The sequence below is a fragment of the Centruroides vittatus genome, unplaced genomic scaffold, assembly GCF_030686945.1.
Source record: "Centruroides vittatus isolate TY-2023 unplaced genomic scaffold, ASM3068694v2 contig_652, whole genome shotgun sequence".
In the NCBI taxonomy this organism is placed as follows: Eukaryota; Metazoa; Arthropoda; class Arachnida; order Scorpiones; family Buthidae; genus Centruroides; species Centruroides vittatus.
The window spans coordinates 64026-75978 of record NW_027122406.1 but is presented as its reverse complement, the minus strand read 5'-3'; the positions used below and the strand labels follow the sequence as shown (position 1 = coordinate 75978).

Genomic DNA, 11953 nt, shown 5'->3' with positions numbered 1-11953 from the left:
CCTGGAAAAATGAACGACTGGTTACTGGTTTATTTAATAAAGACATAGTCTTTGTACTCTTATAATATAAAGGTTAGATATTCTTTCTAAAAAACTATAAAAAAAAAAAACATTATTTGTTTTACAGTTTGTTTTTGCTCTGATTAGGTACAGTACATATAGGATATTTTTGGCACATTTAAGTTTTTTGCAGATATTTCACCCGAAATTTGCCTTTTGCGTACAACAGAACTCTATAGATTGTAGCGCTTAAACTTGTTCAAGCTTTCACACTTTTGAATTTACAATTACACCCATAATAGTGATAGAAAGAAAAACGAGTAAAAAAATTAAATTTGACACTTCCTACTTTTTTAAAAAATTCGAAAATACAGTTTAAATGCCGTATCACTAAATGACCCAATATATCTTTTAGTGTTTAAAAAAGTAAAAAAAAAAGTAATTACTGTTCTTTATATTTAATAAGATTGATTCTTTTTAATAAAAATAAAAATTGTTTAAATTAATATGATTTTTCAATACCGGTCACAGGTTTTAATGGAAGCCCCGTGATAAATGTCTCAATCCTGCCTACATTTTGTAAAAGCCCACTTCCGCACAGCTACTGTGATAGTCTGAGATTTCATCACATATGACAGTGCAGCTGTATGTTAGTGACATCCTGCAGCTGCATGTGTTGCCTCTCGTGGGGAGATCCCAAAAGCCATTTCCAACAGTACAATGCTTGAACACATACAGCAAGGATGTCAGAGAACTGCCTCCTCTACATTGCAACACTTTCCTGGTCTGCCTTGATTTGTCGCTGGCCGAACGTGTCTGGGTCAACTGAGTCACCAAGTTGAACAGCTTATGGATTTGGCCGAACTACAACACCGAATGGAGCAACAGTGGACTAAGATGCCGCAGACACTGTACAGTACCAGTATGTCTGCATGCTTGCCCATGTCATTCCCTCTGGAGATGGCCCAACGGTGTACTAGAACCTTTTTTCATTTGTAGTTTTTCTGTTATAAATTTTTTTTTCACTTAATCGTATTACCGCTATATTATGCTGTATACGATTTCTTTCGATTTCGACAACCTTTCGGTGCGCTAATTTTTATGCAAAGAGTGTATAAAACAATATTTTGACATTTCAACCTCTTTCTCGCTGTTAAGCTTCTTTAATTACTCTGGTTCATTTTTTCTTACTCACCGCTAGTTTTTTAAACGTCAAACAATAAAAAGATGAGCATAGGTTGAAGATCAAGGGGGAGAACAACCGAAATAAAAAAAAAATGTAGAATTGAGGACGAGAGAGTAGTCCAGCCCGAGAGTTTGTCGATTCACCTCATTCAAAAAGGATATTCCAGTATGCTTTCCCATCGCCGATCCCTTCCAGTGCCGATCCCGTCCAACACCGTCGTTCCTCAGACTGTTTTTTCGGAAATTCAAAGTCCTCCATCTAAGAGCCCAACGAACTTAACTTTCCTACTCGGGTGAAACCGATCTACGATAGACGAAAGAAGTTCAAGGATGGACGGAAACAAGTATTTATCGCCGCGCGTAAAAATGTAATCTCTCCCTCTAACGGCTAGAAACTCGTTAAAATAGTACCTAATACTATAAAGTCTAATCAATTGTGTTACGATATATCAGCCTTATCTCTTACGTTACAGTATATAAGCCTTATCCATTTTATGTCGTTATATAGAAACTATTACTCTACGTAATTCTAGATATATGTGTAAATAGTTTACATAAATATTCGTGTATTATTCTATAATTGAGTTGTCGTGTGCACTTCTTTCGGACGTTTTACTTCCCAAATTTGACAGCTTACACACGCGACCACTCGCACGTGAAATTACATATAATCGCCATCGCGATTTCTGTGTTCTCTAAAGCACAGTGGTGTAAGTCGTAACGTAGGCTTCGCCGATCAGGTATTGTCCCTTCACTCACAGTTATTATTATTTTAATGGGTATTCAAATAATCAGTAAATTTAATCTGTCTGAGTATTAGGTATAGTTTATACAGCAAAATCCTAGGAAATTTGCTTGTAATTTTAATTTTAATCCTTAAAAGAATAAAGAACGTTTTCGTACAAAGTATAAAGTAGTCAAAGTAAAAGAAATTAAAATTGTAGCATTTTAAAACAAAAATTTAGTAATTAAAAGTAAAGATAGTCAGAAAGGTTGTAAACATATTCTCTAAATCAATATTATACTTCAGAAAAAGGATAGCGTGTCTTTACTTCGTTAGTTTATTTTCCTAAAAAAATAAACATTAAATACATTGAAGTTATAGGCCTAATCACACACAAAATTCAACTTTCACATTTTTTGAATTAAACAGAAATCGGTTTAATTATTGTAAACATGATTTAATTTTGTTCACAATAATTAAATCGATCATAATAGTTAATAAAATTTCTATCTCCATAACGACGAGAAATGAAAATGCATTGCACATAACAACAAATAACGGAAAAATTCACGTATATTTAACATCTTGCCCAGGTAAAATTGCTTAGAAACAAGAAAAGTATTAAATACTTATCTGTGTGCTTTTCTGATCATTCACATTTCTTGTGTATTATGAAATAGCATAGAACAAGGTAAGTGCATTAAGATTGGCATCTCTGAATTAATTTTATTTGTAAATTTTTTATGTAAAAGTCTTTCTATTTGAAAAATATGTTTGTTGTAAAATAAGGTGTTAATTTTTAGTTTGGTATAGGGTAAAATGGTTTCTATTCTTCCTTTCTCTTCTTCCAAGTTGAATGATATAGTGAGGTAACATGAAACACGCGAATTCAACACACGGGTAATTAATTCGGGTTAAGACCTTAACCCGAAATATATTTTCATGGGTCTCAGGTGTATTCATAAAAAAGTAATAATCGATATAGTAATACTTTGTCACATGCTCCATGTGTTAAAGTTTGCAGCTGTAATTGAAAGTAATATATAAAGAAACAAAATGTTTATATTATCAATAGTTATAAAAGATATTTTATTTTCATTTTCAGGTAAAAATAATCGTTTTTAGTGTATGTGCAAATTAGATAAAACTGAAATAAGCCAGAAGAAACAGACAGTCACACCATATGACTATCGAGGACATTTTATAATTTTCAAATTTTTGATATCGACATACACGAATATTTTTATGTGTGAATATTATAATTCGATACTTTTATCTTTCTTCACTTAAGGCGTTAAGTCCCTAGCCCGAGTATACTCGGGCAAGACGCGCGCTTACGTAGTTCTTCGCCCGAGTATACTCGGGCAACAATTAAAAATCTCTCGTTAACGTTCTATGCGCTATATTACTCGGGAAAAGATCATTTCGTATTCTATTGGATGATTTTTATGACCTCAGCAAATTTTAAAATTAAACATCCAATAGAAGTGGGTTTTTTTTACCATTTTCTTGGTCCCCTCCTATAGAAACATCACAAATGACCGAAAATTTCGTCACCTATTTGAGTATTCACGGTAACTGAAGCACATCTGGCTAGAAACCGGTCTTCCCCTGAAACTTACTTGAGAATAACCCGCCAACATCAACAACCAGCTGTTTTCAAGGACGATAAGCTTATTACACCGAACTGTGGCGCGCGTCACGTGATCCGCTGCGATTTTTTGTTATGTGACAGATAATTTGTTTCTAAATAATACGTAACCAAGGAAATAAAATTTTATATTAAAATTTTTTAGAAATGTATTTCATAATTTGGTGTATTATTAATTTTTTTAATATTTTTGGGTGTTTTTCCTGTAAAACACAAAAAAACAAAATGTGAGGTTATACTTAGCATATAATATAAGTAATAAGAAGAAACTAGTATAAAAACTATTAGAAAATCACGAAATACATTCGAGTAGTTACAGTAACTCGTTCAGACTCGTGTAGAAAAACCTACTCCCCTTCAGGCAATCTTGGGAACATCCCGCGAAAGTTTACAATCAGCTGTTCTCAAGGTCATCCAGCTGTGTATCTATATGTGAAGCTAGCTAGAAGCCTGTGTCAAGTGTCTTCTTGCCAGTTTTGTTTTATAAGAAAAATAACAAGTTTCTAAATAATACATAATAAAATAAATAAAGTTTTAAACTAAAATTTTTTAGAAAATCATTTCGTAAAATGGTGTATTATAAATTATTCTGATTTTTTGAGAGATATTTTTGTAAAGCTTGTATGTCAGCATATAAAGCTAGAAACGAATAATTATAGAATAAATATTACTGTGATATAAGAAATTGTTTGTATTTGTGTAAAAATACACATAATAAAGCTTTTATAATAAAAGTTCTTTGGAACACCTGCCAGCAATTATGGAGGAAATCAAAATAACACACTTGTCTAGCCTAATTTTTTCTTATCTTCCTATATCGATTGTTCTGTACAGATTGTTGAATATTTTCTTGCAGTTAGTATTTTTATACTTTATTTTCATCTAAACACATTTGATGTAATTTTATTCATATAACACAAATTTACAATAATATTTACATGTTTCATTTTCGAAAAAATCATAAAATAAAAATAAATCAATAGATTTTATTTGCAAATTTTATAATGTAAAGTAATATGTTCTCTTCTGTAATAAACGAACTGCGCCCTTGTATAGCCTCATGGTGTGAAATATCATTGTTTACAATATACTATTTCTCTCTTCATGACAAACTCCAGGAGGTAGTGCGGCTCAAGCAATGTAGGACAGAAAAAAACCTTTCTCTGGTAATAAGCTAATGAAAAATATTCATATACAGAGTTTTTATAAAAACTCTGTGTTCTTCTATCAAAAATACAATGTTTTGCAGGAAAAGCACTTTTACGGGTGCAAGTATTGTTTCAAATGTGCTATCTCGTTTCAAATTCGCGCTACATTCAGTCTCTTTTTCTTTTCCAGCAAAATCATATTACAGTTTACTGTAGTTTTGTAGTTTGTTTATCACGAATTTAAAATTATAATAATAAAATTTTAAAGTTCCAAAAAAAATGTATTTATTTATAGAAAATCGCTATAATATCGTAAATTCATTACTCACACACGTGTTCTTTGAAAACCACAGCTTTCTAGCTTCAGCAAGTGAGAAGTTATTGTCATTTTTCACACTACTTCTCTAATTACTCTCCTAGGAGGGGAGTGGATGAGTCATCGGAGGGTCGAAGTCAACACAAGTTTTCTTAGTGATAATGTATAAGAAGCATTATTTTTATAATATTTCGACGATTTTTAAATAATCGACTATACTATGCAATTTTGCATGCGATTGTTTACATATTTTCTCATATTATGTAATAGCAAGGAAAAATGTTCACTTTCCCAAATAATTTATAACTTCACAGTTCTAAAATAATTCTTACTCACCTAAATACTCCCTAAGAACAATAAATTAGGTACATAGAGCTAAAAAAACGATAGAAACAAGCAATTTTATAGCGATTGTTTAGATATTTCAGACTAGCCTGAGAGGGATGGCACTTAGTGGAAATTTGAGCTCTACTGTTTCCAGAGGTGTCTCATTCGTTGATCTAATATCCACATAGACAGAAAGTAATCAACTACAGTGTAAAAGAAGTTGACTATCAATTTTATCAGCCAATAATCTGCCTCCTCACCTCTAATTGCTTTATAATGGGAGAGGACGGTATTACGCGAAATATTTATGGTCCGGAGATGGTGAAAAAACATTTCTTGATTGAGACAGTGAAAAGACACATACAAGAAAGCAGATGAAAGCTTAGATCGCTACAGACTTGATTACAGTTTGTACAAAACTCCTCCTTCCCGTGTTATAGCTATAGAACAACCTTCTTTTGTTTATTGGATGAAACAAACCTTCATTCACCATGCTTTTTGAGCTGTAATTGATAGATTATAGCTAATTGACAATCCTTCAACGAATAAGCATCGATTCGAGTTTGTGGGTTGGGAATTTTCATGCTAAAAGCCATGCCTTCTTGGAGATACTTTGTCAGCTACAAACATATACAAACAATCATAAATCATTACTCTCATTTATTTTTATTCGAGTTTAATAAATTTATATGTATATTCATACTGTTTTACGTATGTAAACGTTTTTTTCAGAATCATCCAGCCACAGGTCTTTCTAAAAAACAAAGTAATTCCGGTTTATTGTGGTACTTCCGTAATACATAAAAAATAATACATGTATAGTCGTTCATATAATAAGGTAATAATCGCTTATTATAGTGCTCTGTTATTATAATAGTATAAATAACATGAACAAAATCAAATATACACCACGATGCACAAATGTGTGTTGACCTACTTTTACAAATTCAACCGCCCCCCCAAACTAATCGCGTTGTAAACTATAGGCCATATTCTATCTCTACGTCGGTTTAGAAAGCTGCAGGTTTTTTTTTTGAGAAAATATACCTGTCTATGTAACATATAACAGATTGATCGAATGTTTATACAAAAAAGTTTTTTGATTTTTTCAAGTCTTGAATTTTATAAATTTTTGTAAACATACATAGTTAACAATCATAAACGGTGATATGTTATTCCTATTTCTGTAAAATTATTTATGTATAAAAGCATTTAGAAAGAACTTCCAAACACCTGCATGTAATTATCAATTCTCAGGTGGAGAACGTGTAATAAAAATTTGCTAAATGGAAATGTATATTGTACTGTAAGTACAAAAGTTTCCGATACCGGGGTTCTCGAATGTTATAATTTATGACTGCAATAAATAATGTCTAAGAATTTCTAGGAACAAACATGTCTCTTTGTTCTTCTTTCGAATGCTTCGAGAAATTCTCACTCGTTGTCTTACTTTCTAGTAGACAGTTATCTTTTGGTTCTTGTGGGCTCTTAGAAGCTAGATAAAATTTATCCAGAAATTCTCAAGTAAGTTTATAAGAAATATAATATTTCCGGAGAATAATAATAATTGTTTTATTTCACGTTAGATGAATATAACGGGTTTTTAGATAATTTTTTTCTTTTTGCTAGATATTTAGAAAATCGATATTATCTGATCTGTTCTGACTAATTATATTTCGCTATTTTATCAAGTAAGTTTATAAGAAATATAATATTTCCAGAGAATAATAATAATTGTTTTATTACGCGTTAGATAAATATAACGAGCTTTTAGAGGATTTTTATTCTTGGCAGAATGTCATCGGAATCTGATTTCAATTATTCCCAGCTATCTGATAGCATGTCAGATAGCTATGGCAGCGAAAGCGAGGTGTCCGAGAATGATGACAGTGGAGACAACACCTCCAGAACTTGGTGTGATGTCAGCATCGATAACCCTCCTCCAGCTCCTCCGCGATTTCCCTTTCAGGGAACTCCAGGATGCCATTTCACTGTGAATAATTTCTTCGACCCTCTCGCGTATTTTTTGTTGTTTTTTGATTTGGATATTATGACTTCAATAGTAACGGAAACAAACCGCTTCTCAATGCAACAGGCACGGGCATCAACAGATACGTGGGAGTTAGTATCCATGGAAGAAATGTTTATATTTCTAACAATATGCATAATGGAAGGCATTTTGCACAAACCGGATGAAAAAATGAATTGGTCCAGGAATGAACTGTTTATAACTCCTTCATTTGGCAAACTAATGACAAAAAAAAGATTTCTAAGCATAAAAAAGTATTTACATTTCTCTAACACAGACACATTCGACCCGGAAACTCACCCAAACCCAAAACTAAACAAAATTTGGCCAATAATTGAAAAGTTACATTTTAAATTCTCTTCTCTCTACACACCAGAAGAAAACATAACTGTTGACGAGAGCCTGCTCTTGTACAAAGGCCGTCTTTCATGGAAGCAGTACATTCCTAGCAAACGAGCACGTTTCGGTATAAAATTTTACAACTTGTGCGAATCTTCCTCGGGGTACTTATGGAATTTTATAATTTATACAGGCAAAGGCACGATACTAAATGAAAAATACAAAGATATGCCGCTAACGACCCAAATCGTGCTTACTTTGATAGACCCGTTGTTAGGCAAAGGATACTGCCTAACAACAGATAACTACTATACCTCGCCACAGTTAGCGGATCATCTAGTAAGTTGCCAGACTGATTTTTGTGGAACGCTCCGCGTAACAAGAAGAGACGTTCCAAACGAAATTCAAAGCAAAAAATTGAAGAAAGGGGAGACTGTGGCAATGAAGAGGGGAAAAGTATTAATCCAAAAATGGCAGGATAAAAGAACTGTTACAATGCTCTCTACATTCCACAGTCCAAAAATGATTAATACAAAAACTCGGAGCGGAATAGAAATAATAAAACCGGAATGTGTCCTTGATTATAATCAGAGAATGGGAGGTGTTGATCTTTTAGATCAACATCTCCATGATTATCCTGTGACGAGGAAAAGGCAAAAAATACTATAAAAAAATATTTTTTCAAATGTTGGACCTTTCGATATACAACGCACACGTTTTATATAAAAAAAATGGTGGGGAAAAAAATCCTTTATTATTTCGAATGAATTTAGTAGAGCGCCTTGTAATGACTTATCACACCCAAAGGATGATCAGCCAACATAGTCGGTCGAGGACTCCAGGTCCTCTTAGACTAGTTGAAAGGCATTTCCCGGCGTTTATTCCGCCAACAGAGAAAAAAGCCAACCCCACAAGATGCTGTGCTGTATGTTGCAACAGACGCGACCACCGGGGGAAAAAAATACGTAAAGAAACACGGTATTGGTGCCCAAAATGTGAGGTTGCACTATGTCCTGCACCGTGTTTTGAGATCTATCATACGAAATTACATTTTTAATTTATGTATAAGTCAAATTTTCAATTTTTTATATTCTTTTCATCTTTTTTCTATTGTATTTTCTTTTTTATATTATATTATTGTATTTTTATGATACAATGATAAAAATACAAAAATTGAATCTTTTTATATATTATCCTCTTAACAGTGGAACAATCAGACGTGGCGCTACCAGTAGTTGTGGAGTAGAAGCGTGGGAAATTTTTTAAGAATTTTCCCACGCGTTTTTCTCGTTTCCGTTTAGGAAAAAAAATTTTTAAACAGTTACGTCTTGTAAAGAAAAAATCGTTCTTTATTGTCACATAATTTTTTTATATATGAATTTTTTTAGCGGTATTTGTTTGCTAAAATTTTTTTTTTCAAATTTATATTAAATTCTTTTTTGATTTTTTATCCGATACGATTTTTTCAAAACTTTTGAATTTATTTTCAATTTTATAAAATTTTTTAAAGTTTTAGGCATTTAAGTAATGACGATTTTTTCCAACCTGCGAATCAAATTCAAGAAAATGTAATTGACAGTTAACGAATTTCATCCACAACAATAGAAGACGTAAAGGTTGTTATGACTACAACTGGCGGCCTTTCCCCCCAGACTGAAATGTGGGTGAAGGTCGTCTCGTGTTCTACTTTCTGTAGAAGTGACGTAATCATTGTAAATAAAAGAAAATTTCAGTATATCGTTTATTTAAAATTTTAAAATTCCTTGTTCAAATTTACGCCGAAATATTAAAGCGAATTAAAATATTAGCATTTTGTAAATAAACTTACTTGACATATAATAAATTTAAATAAATTAATCTTTAAGAAACAACAAAACAATAAAAAAATGTAGAAATATTTTTATATTCATCTTCACATTTATAACATATGTTATCGTCATTGACCGATATTTAATTTTAAAAACAATTTTCATCATTGGCATGCATCAGAAATGAAAGCATAACTTCCCTAAAACACTTCACTGAGTGGGTTCGCTTCACTCTGAAAAAGCTGACAGTTTTATCTCAGAAATCCAATGTGTGACCTACTTTCTCGAACATAGTAAAACAAACTAAGTTACAGTACAAAAATACACATAAACGCAAATAAATTAGTAACTCAATAATACATACCTTCATTTATATCCATATGTTATATCCAAAGGTCAGTTATCCCAAATTGTCGAAAAATAAATTATTTTCAACTTTTCTTTCTGAATTTAGAAGTAATTCACAGTAAACTTTATGCCTTAAAATATCCATTGCAATCAACGCAAAATGTATGAATCCACGTAATAAAAAATTATCGCAGTGAACTTCGAAAAAACGAGAAACACAGAATTATTAAACCGCACTTTACGAAATCTGGCGCGAACTGTCGTATACAATAAACAAAACGAAAATGCTCTTGTCCAATGTCATCACGTGACAAAAAGTTTCTAAATAAACGCTAAAAGTTTTAAAGAATTCTTTCACAAAAACCGATGAATTTAATTAATACACAATAACTAAATCTGCTTAATAAAGGTTAATAATTTTCCATTATAATTATGCAAATTAGATATAAAAAAGATCATCGCGCAAATTCTCCCGCGAACCATGGATGACTCTTACGTCATCTGGATTGAAGTTTCCTGCAAAATACTGAAAATTTTTATATAATTATTTTACTAATCCAGCCAAATTTAAATAATATAAAATGTCTAGATCTGTTTAATAAAAATTAGTAATGTACTATCACTAATATGCAAATTAGATATGACAAAGATTACTGTGGAAAAATTCCCGCCAAGATAAAAATAGCTTTCGGTCACGTGATCACCAAGAAATACGCGTTAAATTTAATGTTTGTGTACAAATTAATACATTTTAACTAATGTCATCGTTTAAAATTTAATGTTTCTGTAAAAATTAGTAAATTGTAACAAATTTCATCAAAGACAACAGAATAATTTTCAGCTTATAAAAACTCTACAATAAATGATTATTTCTTCGAAAGACGTCGATATGCACGAATAAATAATAAATATACAATAATGCTTTTATCCATTTTAAGTGGATATTGTAAACATTAAGCTATTTAATTTGTTTGGCTTTTATAATTTAGTTTCCGAATATTTTACTGTGAAATTCCATTTAGTAAACAGAAACAAAGACAAGCTATTAGTTATAAACAGGACAATAGAATAATTTTTACGTAAATTGAGTGAAAATACAGAAAAAAACGAATTATATCAAAGATGGGGACAAACAAGCTTACATCCCCAGAACAGAGCTTATAATTCGTTGTTATTTTCAGCCTGTTTCTACTTCGACTGTTTTTTGTTGGTAAAAAGTTAATGTTTTAAGATGTTCTTAGTGAAGAAACATAAAAGTATCGAAATATAATATTCACACACACAAAAATATTCATGTATGTCGACATTAGAAATTTGAAATCAATTATAGAATGTCCTGGATAGAGATATCGTGTGATTGTCTGTTTCTTCTGTCTTATTTTGTTTTTCTACGTGAAAATAAGATATCTTTTATAACTATTGATAATATAAACATTTTGTTTCTTTATATATTACTTCAATTACAGCTGCAAACTTTAACACATGGAGCATGTGAGAAAGTATTATTGTATAGATTATTACATTTTTATGAATACACCTGAGACTCGTGACAATATAGGCCTATATTAACCTACTTTAAGTGTCAATATTTTATTTAGAATCATTTTAAACGTTATTATTACATCAAATTATGAAATGGAATGTTCCAAGTATAGGAGTAAGAGGGAGGGGAAAGAAGCCATGCGTGGGGAAAAAATGAGTTTTTATCTAAATTATAATAAAATTTACTTATATTTACGAGAAATATCGATAATTTTCTTCTGGAGAAATGTATCTTGATAAAATTAATTATCTATATGAATGAAACTTTCAATAATACATTAGTTACAATGACTGACGTTCCTTTCTTACCCTTTCTGTAGTATGACTTGTGTATTAACATAGTTTCCTAGATTATAGCATAATAATGTGTATAAAAACGGAAAATTCTGTTAATTTGTAAACGCAGATAACTATCACATAACAAGCATACTGTAACCTCTGTATATTTAAAGTCAGTTATTCGCGATTGAATGTTTCTAAATAAGCCTGTTTAATCCGTAATTTATTTGACAGAAAGAAATTGTTTATGACCCGTA

General features: G+C 31.4%; 1 protein-coding gene across 1 annotated transcript; it reads left to right on the top strand.

The window, feature by feature from the left end:
* The first annotated feature begins 7146 nt into the window (after positions 1-7146).
* Positions 7147-8388, top strand: LOC136979955 (piggyBac transposable element-derived protein 4-like). Its single transcript, XM_067275985.1, has one exon. It carries the CDS (start codon positions 7147-7149, stop codon positions 8386-8388), a length of 1242 nt encoding a protein of 413 aa, XP_067132086.1.
* The last annotated feature ends 3565 nt before the right edge of the window (positions 8389-11953 follow it).

Excerpts from the sequence above, each read along its gene's own strand:
- LOC136979955 (XM_067275985.1), top strand. The coding sequence starts at position 7,147 with ATGTCATCGGAATCTGATTTCAATTATTCCCAGCTATCTGATAGCATG.